At 34.2% G+C, this 21,172-nt stretch overlaps 1 protein-coding gene and 1 long non-coding RNA gene across 2 annotated transcripts; one reads left to right on the forward strand and one right to left on the reverse strand.

The window, feature by feature from the left end:
- The first annotated feature begins 2,346 nt into the window (after positions 1 to 2,346).
- LOC107790096 (BEL1-like homeodomain protein 9) lies at positions 2,347 to 8,519 on the forward strand. Its single transcript, XM_075247860.1, is given in 5 exon segments — positions 2,347 to 2,814; positions 2,817 to 3,262; positions 5,842 to 6,212; positions 7,513 to 7,573; positions 7,841 to 8,519. Coding segments are annotated over 5 exon segments (1,764 nt in total). The 5' UTR covers positions 2,347 to 2,483; the 3' UTR covers positions 8,396 to 8,519.
- Positions 8,520 to 8,947: 428 nt separating this feature from the next.
- LOC107790095 (uncharacterized) lies at positions 8,948 to 12,477 on the reverse strand. Its single transcript, XR_001648960.1, has 2 exons — positions 12,115 to 12,477; positions 8,948 to 9,300 (listed from the first exon to the last, which is right to left on the reverse strand). It is a non-coding gene; the product is annotated as an uncharacterized LOC107790095 (long non-coding RNA).
- Positions 12,478 to 21,172: the final 8,695 nt, after the last annotated feature.

The following is a 21,172-nucleotide window of genomic DNA, read 5'->3' on the forward strand; positions in this document are numbered from 1 at the left end:
TATTAGGGGCTTTCTGAGAGAAAGAGCACCTTTCCATTAAGAAATTCATATGTCTAAACCAGTTGGTGAAAGATATGCCCACCACACCAACGTCCCCTATATATGGTACAGCTTAGCACTTTAGTTAAACATGACAAAAAGTAAGTTTAATTTTACCTATCCAAATTCACCAAAAAGAACTATAATAAATATCTATGCTAAAGACAGTTTGGGGACTTTGGTTCCTTTCACTTTTCAATTCGTCAGTCACTAATTTATTAGTTGAGATTATCATTTTTTCACATTTTGACTAGAGAAAAGCAAAACACTTTTTTCGAACACAAAAGACAATCTGAGCATAGGATTTTCTAAACTTCTAATCCAACTATTAAAAGAAACATTTTCTCCAAAATATAACTAAACTGCTCAGTTCTAGAGAATATTGTGAAGTCTAAACGAAAACCAAATTAAATGCCACAGATTTATGGGAATATAAACTTTACTAAAACTGCGAGTAAAGAAAACTTTTTAGTTTTGCTTCCATGTCGGAGTCATACTCCTTGTTACAATATGGTGCCAGAGATCATAAAGCTTTAGGTAATCAATTATTGGGAACTGTTAAGGTCCAACGTCATGAAATCTTTCTCTTACTTGTTTCATTAATTTTGTCAAATTAATGTAAGACCTCGTAAGTAGAGTATATGGGTAAATTGCGTGTTGGCAAAGCCAAACCTCACTTCATACGCCCTGTTCTCACGTACTTCATACGCATCACAAACATGTAACCCCTACAAAAAACTTAGGCCAAATAGGAAAGAGTTGTCAAAAGTACAAAAATCGTGGTAACGAATAAATGGGAGTTTTCCATAACTAATACTCCTAGCAAGCTGAGAGATCAGTTAATTTTGAAAAGTGTGTTTTTTAAAAATATTTTGAAAAAAAGTACTTTTAGAGAGAAACAATTTATGTTTGACTAATTACTCTGAAAAATACTTTTGAGCAATAATTTGTATTTGATCAAATTTTTCAGAAAATACTTTTAAGTATCAAATTACGAATAAGGATATAAATAGATTTACTTAATAGGAGTAGTTAATATTATAAGTAAATAAATAATCTTAAAAAAATATTATTACGGCAATAATTAAATTTTTTTATTTTATTTAAGTAAAATATAAAAATAAAATTTAAAAGTACTTAATTTTTTTAATATAAGTTAAATATATTAAAAATCATTCAACAAATATAAAAGCATTCACCTTTAAAGTCACTATATATTAGAAAACTATCCTAAAAATAATAAGAAATATTTATACATTAATACCCTAAGTATTATATTTAACGGTTATTTTGGTATATACTATATTTTGTTCAAATTAGAAAAAAAGTACTTTTAAGAAAAAAAAATAAAAAAATTTAAGCTCTTGAGAAGCTTGGCCAAACAGGTTATAAGCGTTCGCACAGGAGATTTGCATTGAGCCCATTCTTAAGCCGGAGAGGAGTTGGAGACATTCCGCACTATATTATCCCTTCTTCCTAACTATATTTGACACCCATTTCACTCATAATTTTAAAAAATCCATAATGTTAAACTGATTATGAGATTTATGTGACTATAGAAATTTGTAATTAAGAGCAAAAATAAAAATTTAGATTATTTTAAAATATAAAAAGTTAAACAAACTAAAACAAAATCATTGAGTATATATTATGCTAGCGTTTGAAAATAAATTTGATTGAAACTTGAATAAAGTGTTTTTGAAGTTGTGTTGAAAAAATAATTTTTGAAATTTAAAGTTATGTTTGTGCATGCATTTTATTTGATAAAATTGAAGTTTTGCGAATACAACAAAAATCAGTTTTGGGGAATTTGAAAATTTTTAAAGTATTTTTTCTCAAAACATGATCATAATTCATAAATAAATAATATTTTAATTTTAAAAAAAAAATGAAACCAAAATCTACGGACGGCGTGGTACGAGAGTCACAAAAATGTTGAGAAAGAGGTGTGGCTGTTCCGAAAAATATCTGGGGGTTATTACTGCTAAGAAAACCTAAGCCAATTATTAGCGATGGCTAGTCTTGTGCACATCCCCATGCCGTAAGTTAAAGGAAAAGTCCCTGACCCCACTTACTTTAATTGGTCAGTCAGTGGAAGTCTGTAAGAAAGTGACTTTCTTAGAGAAAAAAAAAACAAAAGAAAGAGAAAACACATTAGTGTGTAATTTGTTCGCTCCTCTCATTTCTCTCGTAGCAAATCTGCTGTAAACTCCTAAAAGAGTTGCCATGTATATGATGAGGTAGTAAACAGTAAATCCTCAGTTTCTCTTTCCCAGAACTGAAAAAGGTATATCAGATATATATCTATAATAATAATAGCCTTTCATTTCATCCCATCTCTTCACTGTTCCTGACTTCTCTTTATCTCTCTCTCTGTCTACTCAGTTTTTGTTTAATATATCAAGAAAATACAGTGCTTCTCTTTTTTGTAGTTGCAGTGAGATATGGCTGAGGGATTTGAAGCATATCATGTCCCACAACAAAGCAGAAGAGATAGGCTTAGAGTTTTTGTACAAAACCACCCTTCTGATTCTGCTGCTGGTTTACTTCCTTTTGTTGACCATCACTCACTTATCCCTTCAGATTTCCTTCTTGTTTCTGATGCTAAAGAAAAGGGTGTTAATTTCATGGATCCACAATTATCATCTGGTGTTTCTTTTCAAGAAATTAATGGCAACCCTTTTCTCTACAGTCATCAAAACTTTAGGTTTCTTGATCAATCTTTCAATGGTGGTGATGTTGATGTGGTATATAAACAAGAACCATTATCTTCACTATTAATAACAATAACAACAGTAATAGTAACAATAATGTTACAACAGGTCAAGGTTTGTCTTTGTCATTGTCATCATCTCATCATTACAACCAAAGTAGTAGTAGTAATCTTCCTCTAGAGCTTAACCTACAAAGATATGACTCTTCAATATTTACTAATGACATGTCATCAAAGAGTAGTAGTGCTACTGTTCCTCTTGGACCATTCACTGGCTATGCTTCAATTCTCAAGGGATCAAGATTCTTAAAACCTGCACAACGATTATTGGAAGAGATTTGTGATGTTGGTAGGGGTATTTATGCTGAAAAATTAGCTGCTAATGATAATTATGCAGTGATGGATCCTTCACTGGAAGCACCTTTAAGTGATGATCCCCAATATTCATGTGGTGATGGAAGTCATGAGCTCAGGAGGAACAAGTCCAAGTTAATTTCAATGCTTAATGAGGTACCATTTATTTTTTTGAGATTTAAGATTGGATGTTTTTGCTAAGTATCATTGAATTATACTTTACTTTGAATGTTCATGCGAGCTTTATTGAGCTGAGTTTCTCCTAGAAATAGCCTCTCTATCTTTACAACCTTCACAAGGCATGGGTAAGGTCTGCGTATATACTATCCTCTCCGGATTCACTTGTTGGGATATATTAGGTATGTTGTTTGTTGTTGTTTCAATGTTCATGGGCGGAGCTAGATTATTTGGTACGGGTTGGGACTTGGGACGAACTTAATAATTTATAATCAGATACTATATTTATTTGAGGAAATTCATTATATGTATAAATATTTAATTGTTAACTCATTAACTAAGATGAACTATTTGTTTGACAGCAAGTTGAGAACCATCAGCTTCAAATCCTAGCTTTGCTCTGTCAATATTTCCTGGGATTTTGTTTTTCCTCGGATACAATTTGTTGTTAGCAAATTGTCTAATTTATATTTATCTTTAGCTATAGATGACGTGACAGTATATAGAGATTAACTCTTACCATTATATCTTAGGTTTTTGCTCACCGCATGGTTTGCAGGCTTGGTTTAATTTCTTCAGATATTGTTTCAATTTCTTTCCTATGGTACTGCCTTGTTGTCTCTCTATGAAAACTCTCAAAGTAATTTCTTGCACGGTAGTTTCTATGTAACTAAAAGTAGATTCATTCTATAAGGCTTAGAGTTATCGTTCAATGTCTGTCCAACATGCAGTAACCAATTTGAAAAGAATCTATATATATATATATATATATATATATATATATTCTTAGCAAGAAAAATTAAATTTTGTTTACTCTTGGTTGTATTATAGGTATCTAGATGCCTATACTTTTTAGGCATATAAGTTCGATCACTAAATCATCTTTTTGGAAAAAAGTGATTGAGGGGAATATATGCACTAATTGGTTCCTTAAAGTGGCTGACAAGTATTTAGAAAGAGTTTCTAATATAGGTTATATGAAACTTAGTTTGGCCGTATTGTGGATGAAGAGATTAGGGGAATCTATCTGAAAAGATTTACTATGGGGACAAATTATTCAAGACCCTCTTTCCTCCTCTTATTTTCCCTTTTAAATGCGTTGGAATATATCAAATTAACAGCCCGTTTGGACATAAGAAATTTTTCTCTTTTTTTCAAAAACTTTTCACTTTTTTCGAAATCAGCGTTTGTTTATAAAAATTTCAATTTTCAGTTGAAGATGCATTTTGGAATTTTTCGAAATTTTGAAAAATTTCAAAAAACTGTTTTTCAAAATTCACTCAGATTACTCACAAAACTTTAAAAACAATCCAAAATTATATTTATGTCCAAACACAATTCTAATTTTCAAATACCATTTTTACTTGAAAAAAATTTTCACTTTTGTTTTTGGAATTTTACAATTCTTATGTCCAAACACCCACTAAGTTCTTAAAATTATCATAAACTACATGGTTTAAGTATGGCAGGGTAAAAAATCTCCATCATCTTCACCGTATTTTTCCAAATTAACAATTTTTTTTCTCGTGTTACTAACCTACATTTCATTAACCTTGCTGAAGCATAATGCTTGAGAAGGTAATCCCCACCTTATATTTCTTTCTTTTGCTTCACTTAATTTTGAACATTTCTTCAATTCTTTGGCTCGTGTTGACAACAACTTTTTCCATCGCAAAGTTACTCAATCACTTGCTGTGATTGGTGGAAGAATCTTGTCAGTGTCCAAGAGGCTATTAAAAGATTGCGCAATGTTAATTACTTCATTAAAAGTGTTATTGATTAATGTACACCTCATGATCCTTTTTATTCCATAGAGCGAGGTACTAAATTATCTTAGACTTTAATTGAAGTGTAGGTATTTTCGTCTCATATAGGGAAATTTGTAATGTGCTTTAATTTGATGAACTTGAGCTGAAAATGTTTCAATTGCTTGTGCTCTCATGGTTCGAGGATGTGACGGGACAATAGCCCAGAAGAATATTGCTACTATCAGTAATAAATGAATATTACTGAATTCATCAGTAACTGGAAAAATGACATAACAAAAATTGACAATGATATGCAATAATTAAGTTTTATCTGAAGGGCTTCAGAAAGTCATCCAAACCCAATGCAATAAAAAAACCTTGATCGACTTTGGTACCAGTTCTCAATTGCTCAATACACTTGATATTTATCTGATAAATCTCTTTTCTCAAATGTGGTATGAGCTAGCTATGAGTTATTTTCAGGCAATTTAGCATATTCATATTCCATTTACTTCTTGGACGTACTGTCACTCTTATATTTATGGCTTATAAGAAGTATTCATACTTAGCCAAGGGCTTTGGTCTCATGTTAAGAGCGCAATACATGATGTGTGGATTACGCGTGCTTGAACTTTGCGCTATATATCCAGTGAATTTTGATGTCATTGACCCTCATAGATTTGCGATTATGAAAAAGAGAAGTATACCTAAGCTATTCAGATGAACTTTTTGCATCACTTAAGATTTCAATTAATTTTAAGGAAATCTCTCCTTGTATTCTTGACAAATCTTTAGGGTGATGTTCATCAGGTTTACAGAAGGTATAAGCAGTACTATCAACAGCTACAAGCAGTTGTGGCATCTTTTGAATCTGTTCCTGGACTTGGGAATGCCGCACCATTTGCAAAACTGTCTCTAAAAGCTTTGTCCAAACACTTTAGGTGCCTTAAAAATGCCATCACTGACCAACTGCAGTACACAGGCAAATCTCCAAATTGCGAAAGTGATAATTCAATCCCGAGAGCTGGAAATCCTGCAGGGAAAGACATTTATTTCCAAAGACAAGCAATTCATAATGCTGGATTTGTTGACCATCAGCCTGTTTGGCGACCACAAAGAGGGCTACCGGAGCGTGCAGTAATTGTTCTCCGGGCATGGTTGTTTGACCATTTTTTGCACCCGTAAGTAATATCAATTGGATTTAACTTGTATACACCGATAGTGTAATGCATTTTAACTTATCATAGCAGGCCATTTACTTTATTTTCTAATACCACAGAATAAGGCTTATTATAGAGAGTTTATTTCTGTATTATCAAATTAGGCTTATATTATAGAGAGTTGCATGTTGTTGTAGGCCATCTTATTTGATTGTGTAAAAAGAGTTATATACTGTCAATGCATAGCGGTTACAATCATGGCAACTTCATATATGTTGAATTAATAAACTATGTTCATGACCCTTGAAAAGAGGGTGTGGAGGTCGAGAATTAGGATAGAAGGTAGGTGGTTAGTCGAGCGTCGTTCCTTTTGTTCCAGTAGTAGTAGCGTTATTCTCGTATTTTCATATTTTTGGATTTCTATTACTATTGATGTTGCTTTTGTTTCGATTTTTCTATTATCTTCCTCTTGTTATTGCTTCTTTGACTTATCCACTACTGCATTTCTATATCTATACTATTGTGATTATACCTACTTGTTTTGATCTGAGGGTCTTTCGGAAACAACCTTTCTACCTACACAAGGTGAGTTAAGCCTGCATGCGCACTACTTCCCCAGACCCCACTTGTGAGATTACACTGGATATGTTATTGTTGTTGTTATTGGTCATCTACTTGGTTTACGAATTAGGAAACTACAAGTATTTGCTTAAGGATGCATTTATTTGTTTAAGGATGCATTTATTTGTTAATGGTTTTGTTAGTGTATTTGAAAAAATGGTGCAAGTATGGAGTTATAAGTGTAAAACATGTACTGGAATAGATGTATGTTGAAAAACACATTAGTACCCTTGTCCAGCATTTTATTGGAGTTGAGCTTCCTTCTAGTGAGCTTGAGAATGCTTTAATTTGCTATCTAAATTACAACACACCAAGTGCAATCTCACAAGTGGAGTCTGGGGAAGGTATTGTGTACGCAGAACTTACAACTACCTATAATGAGGTAGAGAGGTTGTTTCCACACTCGGCTCAAAGAAAAAAAACAAAGCAAGTTTGAAAAAAGAGCAGTAGTGAAGTTTGAAAAACAAAGTGGCCATGTTGGAAATACTGGAGAGAAACAAAATAGTAAAGACAACAAAATAATAAGATAGCCGACGTAAAGGAAACAACATGTAATATAAAAAATTGCAGAATAGGAAATTTGCTGTCTAAAATTCTAACAATCTAGTTAGCTCTCTAAGTTTTCTTGATTCAAAGATGATATGGGAAAAGTTAGAGTTTTGTCGCTGTACTTTTAACTCTAGTGTTGATGCTGTTGCAGTTATCCCACAGACTCTGACAAAGTAATGTTGGCGAAACAGACTGGTCTTTCAAGGAATCAGGTGTGCATTTTTCATATTGATACCCTGATTATCATCCTTGAATAGCCGGATGCAGAAATTTTTAATGTATTTTAACTTGTCGTAACATGTAACTTGTCATATTTTTTACGTTACTAATCTCACTTTTTATGAGAAGTTACCTATAATTACCTTTTAGTTGACCTGACGATGTAAAAAGTTCTTTTACACTGTCAGTATATATATAATAGTTAGACGTTTTTTGCTTGCATCTACCTTATCTAATTCAATATTTTACTAATGGATCAGGTTTCTAACTGGTTCATCAATGCGAGAGTTAGACTATGGAAGCCTATGGTAGAAGAGATACACAATCTTGAAACTCGGCAAGCTCAGAAAGCAGCTTCACAAAGAGAGGGACAAAACAAAAACAATCCCATCGAACATTTTCCAACGAGTAATTCACTTCCATCTGAACATCCATCTACGTCTTCACAACAATTTCATGATGTTCCATCAAAGCGAACACGAAATAATGATCCAAGTGAAACTCATTTAGGAGGTGATGATCAGGAGACGATGAATTTATCGTATGACAATTTTTCGCCTCATTCTCATGTGGGAATTGATCAAATGAGTGCATCAGCTGGAAATGGTGGCGTGTCGTTAACATTGGGACTTCATCAGAACAATAATGTAAGTATTGGTTTATCAGGTTCCTTCCCAAGAAATGCAGCTCGGCGTTTTGGTATCGATGCAAATAACGAAGGATTCATGTTTGGTGGATTTGAAACACAAAATCGTCAGTTAGGAAGAGATAATAATATTATTGGAGGGCAGCTGCTTCATGATTTTGTTGGTTAAAAAATATTTTCCTGCTTCTTCATTTATAGAATGTTAGAAAGAATTCACTACTCCATACTATCTTTGGATAACAAATTATTGGTAAAACCATCTTTTTTACACAGTAATCTTAGTAGGTTTCTCATCAGCACTACTTGTATGGTTCTTAAAGATTTTGTTTCCTTAGACCAATATTTTGCGACTGTTTCTTGGTTCATTTGAGCATATATAATAAACACACTCGCACCAAAGAATATGCTATGTTAGTGAAGGAGGAACAGTTAGTTGCTTGATATAGGCAGATATGAATCAAGGATTTATATTCAGTGGGTTCAAAATGAATCTAATTTATATATTTCACAAGCATGAAGTTTTCTGCATATGTACTTCGAATCGAGCTGAAAGCAATGGGAAGTTAAAAAACTGAAAAGTTCACTAATCACAAAATGATATGCTTTTGCGCATTTGCTAAATATTATTCAGTCTTCATTTGCAATGGAAAAGGTTAATTTTGGCCTCAATACATGATTTTCTAGCTAGTGATATAAAAGCTTGAGAACTAGAACATCAATATGATTCATTTGCACAATGCCATGTTATTCTAGAGACTAAAATAAATGTATTGTACGTACAAACTAATTTCTTCAGATTATTTTAACAAATACTAGAAAACTATTGAAGTAATCAACTTTCAGTACCTCCTCATCGTCATCTTCTTCTTCCTCATTCACTGCAATGCAAGGAGAGCATAACGATCAACCACAACAACACGACTAATTACTTCATTATGGCGAATTTTACATTCCAAAAGAAGTCATCCGATGACCGCCTCCCCGCTTAAGGTCAGCAACACCAGCATCCGCCTCTTCTTTTTCTTCTTGATTCTAAGTATCAGCATCTCCTTCTTCTATTTCTATTTCCTTATTCTAAAGAAAGTTTAGTACAGAATATTAGTAATATACCAGAATTATATGAACTTGTAATAATAAGAACAACAATAACAATACTTGAGTTAAGCCAAAAAAAAAAAAAGGAACGCGGATGATAAGGCTTTGAGGCTAAGCAAAAGGAACACATAAGCCGCGAAAAACAATAATAAACAAGATATAACGGCAAACCCATCTGTTCCATCCCAATAAAGAGTAAAAAAACCATGGGCAGAGTATGAAAAAAACCAGTGCGATATTAAAGAGTGTATTTTTTGGGGGAAAAAACAAAGTAGCGTTTGGAAACGGACCAAATAAAGAGATCATACCAAAGTAATATTCAAAAATGGACCTAATTAACATAGATGCTGAAGTTAAAGAGTTTTTCATTTAAGGAAGAAAGAAGGATAAACTAGTCAAATGCTTTTCATAACTAATACTATTAAATTCTTTTTATGAATATATCAAAATATAAAAAGGTCCGGGAATAGTATATTTGCACTAATCTATTAAACTGAAAAACATGCGGAAGCTAGTGATTAAAGTAAAGGGTCAAAGTATTTTTCACTAGTGAACTCTCAAAAGCAGACTGAAGAGACAGCACAAATTTGAAAATAGAATGAAAAAATAAGAATGTTTATGTGTAAAAAAGCATTACACAAAAGGTAGACAAAATTCTGAATGTTGCTAGAAATTTGGGAAGCAAAAGTTGAAATGTTTGTAGGGGAAAATGCAAAGATTGACAAACATATCGAACACATGGACTAGTACTCCCTCCGTCTCAAATGATCTGTCGGCTTTCTAAAAATAGTTGTCGAATGATATGTCATTTTGGAAGTTTAAGGCAAATTAAATTATATTTTTTACATTTTATCTTAAATAATAATTGTTCTTGAAGATGGAGATGACATATAAATAAAATAAATATTCAATGAAAAGAGATTATATATTAAGACATAAATAAGGGTAAAATAGTCCAACTCCCTTCTTAATTAATATTTTTTAAGAGGCGTGTAAAAGAGAAACACGATAGATAGTGTGAATTGACGATGAATGGCCCCATTGAGGTCTTTCTCCTCAATCTCACTTGTCTAGAGAGATCTCTTCCAATGTGGGTGTTTTTAGGCATTCCATGGTGAATGTTGTCATCTCGACCCAACCATCGATATGTACAGATTGCAATGATGGCAATTCCCAACATTGTTTGGTTGGGCTAAAGCTCCTCAAGTCGTTGACATATCTAAGAGAAAGACGTGCCAGCTTAGGCATCACATTTTTTGGTGTAGTAATTCCTTTTTGTTTTTCAGTTTCTTCACCTTTCCCCCCATCACTTGTTCCATCCCCCAGATCTCAGAAATTTTTATTCTTGTAAGATTAACAAGGCCTTCAGCTCCTAGTGCAGGGAAAAAACTTTTGTAACTACTCGAACAATACCGAGATATTTTGAGATTCTGAAGATTACCGAAGAAGCAAGTGAAGAGTCTTTCTATCCCGTCCCTAAGATGATCAACAGCACCCTTCCAGAAATGCACAAGACCATCCGTATCTCCATCGCAAATTGATCTTAGGTTAAACAGATAATTAAGCTTATTCAAGATCTGGAAAAATGGGAAGCCAATTGATTGAAGAATCAACAAGAGTTTCCAGTTTACTGCACCATTCTGTCTCATGTGCTTAAATCCCTTTGGAGCCAATTCTTTTATGGCATCCGTCGAACCCTCACCTTTCAAGTATAAATATTTTGTATGTTCCAACAAGAGGCGTACCTATTGCCCTAAAAGAAGAACCTCGATAGGAATGTCCAAAGACAGAGAACTCACAACAAAATTGTTTGGATCCAGGCAATTCTTATCACAGTCTTCGAACTTTTTTCCTACTGATATAGCAAATCTTCTATGGTTGGAAGGAAATCCAAGTTCTTTGTTGATAACCTCTCTTAGATCTGAGTTTTCAATTTGTAGCACCTTCAATTTTACTAAGCATTCTAGCTCCTTGATGGCATTTTCATCCCACTTTTCAAAGTTGTTTAACATGTGAAGTTCTTCCAAATGAGATAGGCCTGATATTGTAACTTTTTCAATATTTAATGAATCACTAGTATTATATTCCCTCTTGCAACATGTCAGATCCAACAATCTTAGATTACACAACCTTCCTATTTGTGCAGGTACATCCTCAGTCCTTACTATCGAATAGGAAGAGCTAAGAATTTCTAAACTTCTCAAATCCCCAATGATGGAAATATCTCCCAAATAACAACTACGAAGATGTAATGTTCGAAGATTTTGCAGATATGTAAGTGATGAGGGTAGTGCTAGAAAACGCACATACTCTAATTCTAAGACCCCTAAGGTGTTCATTCCTTGAAGAAACTATCTAGCTGGTAAGACTTTGAAAATAGGAAAATAGAAAGTGGATAATTAGCCTTGTAAGAGCAATAATTGAAGTCTCGGAAAAGTTAACAGTTCCGGAAAAGCAATTTATGACCAAAGATGTACTGAAATGCAAGTACAGTTTTCATTCCGTGTCCATTCAATCAAGCTTCTATCATGGCATACCAAGAAACCATTATCCTTAGATGCAATAGACATTGCCACATCACAAACTACGTTGTGCATTTTGACATATCCTTTTTCAGACTCTACTAGAAAGAAACGATCTTTGAGTATCTCAACTGATGCATATTCTCTATTCCTTGCTTCTTCCAAGTTATTGATACCTCTAAACATGCTAAGTCCCATTCCATATCTAATTATATCTTCAAGGTAAATATCAACATCTTCTTTAAACAAAGTATAGAGAAGAAAAAGGTACCTAGTTTCATTACTTTCCAGACGAGTGTAACTCAACTCCAGAGGCCGATACACATCCATAAGTAGTCCCGGGATATTTGTCGGAACGTTCCTTTTTAGCTGGAGAAGTGCATACTCCCAAAAAGTCTTGCCTCTATCTTTAAGAGCCCTGCCAACAGTTATAAGGGCAATAGGAAGGCCCTTGCATTCATCTGCAACATCTCTTGCTATTGTATACAAATTAGGATCATTCACAGATTGACCTGCTTTCTCTTTGAACAAAATCCATGCTTCTTGTTAAATTTGTGGTTGATGATGAGCTTGAAGCTCGATCCATGAGAGAGAAGTCATGAGAGAGAAACAGGAATTGGGAAAGTGAAAGCTCACCTTTATTTCTCAGTGTAGTACAAAGTATATACACGTGTAATACCAAATTACAACTAATGTTGAGCTGGCCCACTAACTAACACTACTAACTGTACAACTAACTAACATTACATATGAAAGTATAATTATACAATTCTCAACACACACACACCCCTCCCTCAAGTTGAAAGTGTTGTAAACACTGCCAACTTGCCCAATATCGATGAATGCTTTATTCTTGTTAGGGTCTTGGTGAGAACATCAACCAACTGATTGTCTGTTGCTACATGGTGGAGTGAAATCAGCCCTTCCTGTAGCTTATTTCTTACAAAATGACCGTCCACCTCTATGTGCTTAGTCTTCTCATGAAACACAGGGTTTCTAGCTATGTGTAAAACTGATTGGCTTTCACAAAAAACTTCTACAGGTTTAGCAAAGGGCACAATAAGTTCTTCAAGTAGTCTGCATAGCCATACTAGCTCCCCTACTACTTTAATGAGTGCCCTGCATTCTGCCTCTGCTTATGATAGTGAAATAGTCTCTTGCTTCTTAGATTTTCAGCACACAGGACTATTTCCTAATAGCATTATGTATCCACTCACTTACTTCCTTGAGTTTGGGCAAGCAGCCCAATCAGAGTTACAATAAGCTTTGATGTTGCAGTTTGGATCATGTAACATGAAGATCCCCATTGTGGGATCACCCTTCAAGTACCTGAGTAAGTGAAAAGTTGCTTTCAAGTGGGGGTTCTCTTGGATCTTGCATGAATTGGCTAAGGTGTTGTACACTATAAGCTATGTATATCCTTGTGTTGGTAAGGAAGGTTCAATTTTCCTATTAGTTTCCTGTAATAGGTTGGATCAGTTAAGGCAGTGCCCTCTTTAGCTTTCAACTTCACCGTTGGATCAAGTGGTGAAGGAAAGCTACTATAATCCATACAATTGTACTCCTTTAAAAGATCAAGCACAAATTTTCTTTTGAGATTACAACTCCATTAGCCTTATAGAGTATCTCCAGCCCCAGAAAGTAGTGAAGTTTTCACATGTATTTGATTTTGAAGCTGTCATGTAGAAATGCCTTCAGCTCCTCTATTTCTTTTTTATTTATTCCTGTCAAGATTACATCTATACTGCCACATATACTGTTGACTCAAATGTCTTCTTGTAGAAAAGTGAGTAACCATACATAGAATAAGGGTATCCTTTGCAACACAGTGCTTCACCTAATTTGGCATACCACTGTCTACATGCTTGCTTAAGACCATACAAGGACTTCTTGAGTTTGCATACCAAATTTTCACTGTCTACTATTAAGCCTTGTGGTACTTCCATATATACCTATTCATGGAGATCCCCATGAAGAAAGGCATTACTCACATCTAACTAGAATATGTCCCAGCCTTTCTTGATTGCAGCAGCTATGAGGGCCCTCACTGTTGTGATTTTCACCACATGGCTGAATGTTTATGTGTAATCAATTCCAGCTTGCTAGGTATAGCCCTTTACCACCAACCTAGCTTTGAACCTCTCTATGCTACCATCTTCCTTATGTTTCACTTTATACACCCACTTACACCCTATGGCTTGTTTCCCAACTAGTAGTGGTACTAGATCCCAGGTGTTATTGGCATGCAATGCTTCAAAATCTTGTGTCATGGCTGCTTGCCAGGCAGGATTCACAGCTGCTTTTTCATATGAAGTAGGCTTTTTATCACTGCAAATACTTCTCACAAAGTACTAACTGTCCTGGCTTAGATTCTCAACACGTATATGACGGTGGAGAGAAAACAAAGCATTAAGAGAAAAGGGGTGCATTGGTTTGATCATTGGTGTTGTGTTCACTGATATTTGGTTTCAGCTAGGGTAATTTATGGACATAGTCCTTCAAGTATGTGGGAACTTTGTGTGTTCTATGAGATTGTCTTGGCTGCAAAACATGCTCAGGTGAGGTATTTCTTATAGAGCTTATTGGTGAATTACTTGGTGAGTTATCTGGAACAGGTAAATCTACAGTGTTAGGAGAGTGTGGTGAGGGGGATGGATCAGATGACAGATCTGGATGTGTGACATCTGGAACCCCTTTATCATTTTGCTCATTAGCTTGAGTCCGCTCATTGTCACTTGACACATGATCAATAAAAGGAATAGATTTGAGAAGAGAGTAGAAGGAAGCAGTATCCTGGGACATACTGAAAGGAAAGACATTTTCATTAAACATTACATCTCTAGATACATGTGTTTTCTTAGTGGCCAGACTGAGCACTTTGTACCTTTTTACCCCAAAAGGATATCCAACATAGACATGAGGTATGGTTCTAGGTTTAAATTTATCTCTATGGACCTTGGGTACTGTAGGGTAGCAAATTGAGCCATAGTTCAAGTTTCCATCCACAATCTGATGGCCAGACGGAGCGGTTCAATGGCATGCTGGGGGAATATATCCGCCATTTTGTTACCGGATTGCAAAAGAATTGGGTGAAGCTTCTCGATACTGCTCAATTGTGTTTCAATTCACAAAAGAGCTCTAGTACAAACAAAAGCGCTTTTAAAATTGTTATCGGACAACAACCGCTACTCCCACACACTATGAATGCCCCAAACATATCGAAATCTCCTTAAGTTGCTAGCTTCTCGAAGGAATGGAAGCGAAATTTGAAAATAGTGCGGAGCTATCTTGTCAAATCCTAGAAGCGGATGAAAAAGTATGCTGATCAAAATCGTTGCTTTATTGAATATCAAGTAGGAGACAAAGTGATGGTAAAAATCTCAAAGCGGTACTTGTTTGCAAGGGTCCATGACCCTCGCCTATTGATAAAAGTACATTGGACCCTTGTCCATTGAGAAGCGCATTGGGAAAGTTGCATACCCCAGCCTGGTGGAAGATTCATCCGGTCTTTCATGTCAGCCTTCTGAAACCTTTTCCGGAAGACATGGAGGATCCTTCGCTGAGCCAACTCACAATACCCAGTATTCGAGGCCCAAATTCAACTGGGAAAAGGCGAGTAGAAGATATTCTCGATGATCGAGTGATTTGTGCTTCAAGGAAAGATCACCAAGAGTTCCTGGTAAAATGGCAAGGCTGTGATGCAGAGGAGAATACTTGGGAGAGGGGAACAAACCTTAAAGCTTACACGAGCCTGATCAAAGATTATCTTGCAAGTAAGGCGCCGAGGACGTCGCCAACTCAGGTGAGGGAGAACATGGGCGGCTTTCCAGCCATGCCCCATGACCCCTTGGACATACCCCATGGCATTCTGGCAAACCTCTCAATGCCAAGCGCCATGGAAGGCCCCGTGGTCTGGCCGTGCCAAGTGACAAACGCGCCTATGCCTATGTCACCCTACCGATAGCCCTCGCCAGCGCCCAGCCGCAGACAGATGCCAACAGCGTCGCGCACGCAGACTCTGATGCTAAAGACAAGGTTGCTGCCAACGGATCTGCTGCTGCTTTGTAGGAATCTAAGTCATTCTATTGTAAATATAGAGTAGTTTTACTTCATGTATTTTCATTATGTCTCTCTAGCTTAGTTATTTCAAGTCCTGTAACTTTAGTTTATTTTTTTTAAGTACTATTAAGGGGATCAAGCAATCAAATTTTCTAGTAAGCAAATAATTCTCTATACTGGTGTCTCTCCCTCTCGACACCGTGTTGCTTTTCTGTAATAGCTTTCATTAATGTAATCAAGCTTTCTTTCATTCTCAATTTTCTTTTTTGTTCTCTCAATTACCCTTGACATTGATTTTCCCGTACCCACTGACAATCTCGTTTAGCATACGGAGGGGACCCTAGTTGGCGAATAGTAACTACACGGACATTGGTTGCCTAGTCTTATGTCGCTCTTCCAAGAAATCTCTGAAAGACGTCGCGTAACAGTTTGGATGCTGCTTTAGGGTCCGTTGTGGCTTTAGTATACTGCCTATTACTATGACAAGCAACCTGAAAAATGGATAAGATAATCAAAAGGTAAGGTCATTTATAATTTTAGTTATTCCAATCAGAGATTAAAGCAAAAGGCAAAGAACTGCATTTTATATTTATACATTTTCCGATGCTAAATTGCTAATCACTAAAGTAAAGCACAATTGCACTATTAGTATAAGTTTTCTGAAGGACCCATTTTTATGATGGCAAAGCCGAAACTCAAATCTAAAGCACAAAAGCAGAGAATTGGTGCTTTAGAAATCTTATTTTGATTCTTTAACTTCAAATGGTGCCATTCTTGCTTCAAAAGATGGAGAAAATTTTGATTCATGGATTCCAAGAACTGAATTTAATGCAATACTTAACAAAAAGAGTGAAAACGAAATAATTAAAAATGAAAAGAGACAATAACTAGAAGAGCACGCCATTCCCTTTTTGCTTATCTGAGGTCCTAAATAAATAGAGAATCTAATTAATTTTCAAATTTTTTCCAGGCACCTTTTTATCACAAATGAAATAACGAAAACAACAGAATTCAAAACTTACGGAAGCGAAGTATCCACATTTTGGCCACTATTCAAGAGGCATCCGACAGCAATTTGGGGGTATTTACAGCAAAAAATAGAACAGAATTTGAGCAATTGTAAATCACCTTTAGGTTGTGATCAGCTATCAGCACTAACTTTGGAATAAGTCAGTCACCTGTTCCAAAATAAAACAGAAGAATAACTTCTTACTAACTCCTTTCCGGTTTACGTAAATCTATTTTCTTTTTGGTCCGTTAAAAAAAGAATGATCCCTTTTTAAATTTAGAAATAATTTTACTTAAACTTACAATTCTACCCTTATTGAGAAGTTTTTATAACCACACAAATATTCTGAGCCCCTTTTTGAATTGTTTAGGACCACAAATTTCAAAAGTCTTCATTTTTTTCTTAAACTACGTATCCAGTCAAACAGTTTCACATAAATTGAAATTGAGGGAATATTCTTTTTTTTTGCTTTGTGGAAATTTTTCAGAAAATCCCGCAGTCGCTACCCTTTTGAGTAACATGTTCAATGTGTAATAGTTTGCAAACCACACAGGAAACATAAATCGCACTAGGCAAGTCCCGTGCGACAAGAACAAGCTCTGACTGAGGAATACTGGTGGTGAGGAAATAATTTGCTTTGGTATTTGAGGTTTTTATTTTTTACAAGCACCTATTAATTGAATGAAAAAGGTTAGTTATAATTTTTGGAATTTCAACTCATCCTTCGTGAGATATACTTATAACTTTTCAGAGAATAAAGAAGATTTTCTTTACATGCACTGAAGAAAATATTTAGTACCTTTTGTACAAATCAGAACCAGGTTTTCGTATAAGCTGACGGTTGACTGTCTCTCTGTTTCCACGACTCCATCTCTGTTAGTATATAATAAGATCTACTGTAGAGACGACGGACAAGCATAGTGAGCCATTTTGTAAGTCATCTTAGAGTTTGAAAATAAACATATTTGCGCCATTTACTGCATTTTAACATGGTTGCTACTTGCTAGCGGGGCGGGTAGTTTATATATTATTTTTTAGAATTAGTCTAATATTATTTATTAACTTTCGTGTTCCATAAAGGTTGAATGATACACTTGATTGAATATTAATTTATTTATTCAAAAGAATATGAATCAATTCCTACTAAATACTTTTTGTTTTTTCGATCTGTTTCTAGTTTCTAGTTGACTTATCCAAAACAAAATGCATGTTTAACTTCGAGAAAATGTTCAAGCTTGTCATTGTAATATCTGGTGTAATTTCTCAATTTTGCCCTTAAGTTTTGGTCCATTCATGCTTTTGACATTAGTCAATTGCCCTGTATTTGCCCTTGTCATTAATGGAGTTCCAACTTGAAATGAGTGAATCTAAATTGGAGCTCTTCTTACAATTAGTACTTACTAGTTGTCTTTTCATTGTTGAGCTGTAATTTCCAAATAAAATACTCCATATGTTAATTTTTAATTGTTCATTTTGCACTCTTTTTAATAAAAAACAAATGAAATATATATTTTACAATTTTATCCATAATAATATATATTTTCAAAATTCTTGAAAAATGATTTGGAGAATGAATAGTTAATGATAATGATAAAACAGGAATTTTTTTTTTATCTTTCTCTTGATTTAATATAGATGACAAGTAAAAACGAAAATATATTTTTTAGTATGGTAAATAAGTAAAAGTGAACGGAGGGAGTAGAACATTTAGCTTTCGTTACACGTGCAGGTTGGAACAAGGCCTCTCCCACTATTTTAGAGTGTCTAAAAAAGACCCAGCTATGATTAACGTTAGGGGTGTACAAATAAAACCGACAAACCGCACTAACCCGATAATCCGAGAAAAAAATCTGACTATGGTTTGGTTTGATTGGTTTGGTGTTGGAAAATAAAACCCGACGATATTTGGTTTGGTTTGGTTTTAACTAAAAAAAGTCAAATCGAAACCAAACCAACCCGACATTATATGTATAGAAATTTTAAATATATTTAATTTCATTTTAACAAAAAAAATACTTACTTTTCATGTAGAAAAAGTATTTTTTTTATTTCAACAAAAAATATTTTCTACTCTCTAGCCAAACACTAGAAAATATTTTCCAGAAAAAGAATTTCATTCACCAATCAAACAAGGGAAAATAAGTGATAAAACCACTCATTTTCCATGAAAAGAAAATATTTTCCTCATAAGTGAAAATATTTTTTAGTTTTTTCATGGTTTAGATAAAATGCATAACTTATTTTTCTTTTAGTGTTTAGTCATGTAAATAATAGTACTTATTAGTCGTACTTATTTTAGCAACTTATTAGTAATTTTAAATTATGTTTGTTTTCATTATGACTTATTAATAATATTTATTTTATGCAATTTTATTATCTTTATTGTTGAATATTTTAGTACAATGCCATGAATCATCTCATATTTATGTTATTTTATTAAAAAATACCTTATATAGTTCTGCCTTACTAGGATTAAAGAAATATTTGGAGCACAAATTATATATTTTGTTCTATGAAAGACTTTATGAAAAAAAATGAAACAACCCGAAAACCCGAAAAATTCGAGAAAAAACGAGATTTAAAAATCCGACTTTGATTGGTTTGGTTTGGTCTTTACATTTAATAACCCGATATAATTGATTTGGTTTGGTAATTAAAAAATTCGAACCAACCCGACCTATATACGCCCCTAGTTAACGATATATTTAAACTACTACTTTTATTTCATGCAATATTTATTATCGACTAGCTTAAATATACCAAGTAACTAATTCAATACTTGGATCAATATCAAGAAATGTAAAAAACTGTACACGTGAATTAGCTAATGGATCAAAGTTTGGAAATCATATTTTCTTTTTTAAGTTAATTAACAAATGCATGATGAATAGTTATAAAGAAATACGAATCTGTTGTAAAATAAAGATTATAAAAGAAATAAACTGAAGACAAGTATAGAAGGAGATTGATATTTTATTCAACTTTCAAACTGATATATATATATATATATATATATATATATATATATATATATATATATATATATATATATTGAACTGAAAACTCCTCTATTTATAGAAGAAAGGAAGCAGCTGCGATGCTTTTCAGGAAGCAGATGCGAGGCTTTTCAGGAAGCACCTGCGAGACTTTTCTTCAGCTACTTGTAAGTTGTCTGCATGAGCTGCTCGCAACCTGCCTGTTTAATAAGAAGTTGATGCAAATCATTTCATTGAGTTGCTTGCAACCTGCCTGCATCAGCTGCTTGTAGATAAACTTCAACAGAGTACTAAATGGATAATCTTCTTCAGGAAGATTATCTATAGCAGAGTAATAAATGGACATCCACAATATAATATTTTTATAACACTCTCCCTTGGATGTTCATTAAAAGATAATGTGCCTCATTAAAACCTTATTAGAAAAAACCCAGTGGGAAAAATCCTAGTGAAGGAGAAAGAGTACACATATTTAGTAATACGCATTTTTAGCTGCCTCATTAAAAACCTTACAAGAAAAATCTCATGGGAAAAATCTTAGTAAGGAAAAAAGAGTACAAAGCGTATTTCACTCTCCCTAATGAAACCTTGTTTCAAATATTTGAGCCTCCGCGTTCCAATCTTGTATACCATCTTCTCAAAAGTTGAAGTTGGCAAAGACTTAGTGAACAAATCTGTCGGATTGTCACTTGAACGGATTTGTTGCACATCGATGTCGTCATTTTTCTGAAGATCATGTGTGTAGAATAATTTTGGTAAAATGTGCTTCGTTCTATATCTTTTTATAAATCCTCCCTTTCATTAGGCTATGTATGCAGCATTGTCTTCGTATAAAATTGTGAAACTTTTATCACATTCCAAACCATATTTTTCTCGAATGAAATGATTCACTGATCTCAACCATACGCATTCCCTACTTGCTTCATGAATAGCTATTATCTCAGCATGATTTGAAGAAGTAGCAATAATAGATTGCTTTGTGGAGCGTCATGATATGATAGTATCTCCACATGTAAATACGTACCCGATTTGAGATCGAGCTATATGTGGATCAGATAAATAAGTTGCATCTGCATAACCAACAAGATCTGCACTACCTTTGTTAACATAAAACAAACCCATATCAAGAGCTCCCTTTAAATATCGCAATATATGCTTAATCTCATTACAATGTCTCCGTGTAGGAGAAGAGCTATATATTGCTAGTAAATTAATAGAAAATGCTATGGCAGGCCTTGTAGCATTAGCAAGATACATAAGTGCAT

This window comes from Nicotiana tabacum, chromosome 24 (genome assembly GCF_000715075.1).
Source record: "Nicotiana tabacum cultivar K326 chromosome 24, ASM71507v2, whole genome shotgun sequence".
Classification (NCBI taxonomy): Eukaryota; Viridiplantae; Streptophyta; class Magnoliopsida; order Solanales; family Solanaceae; genus Nicotiana; species Nicotiana tabacum.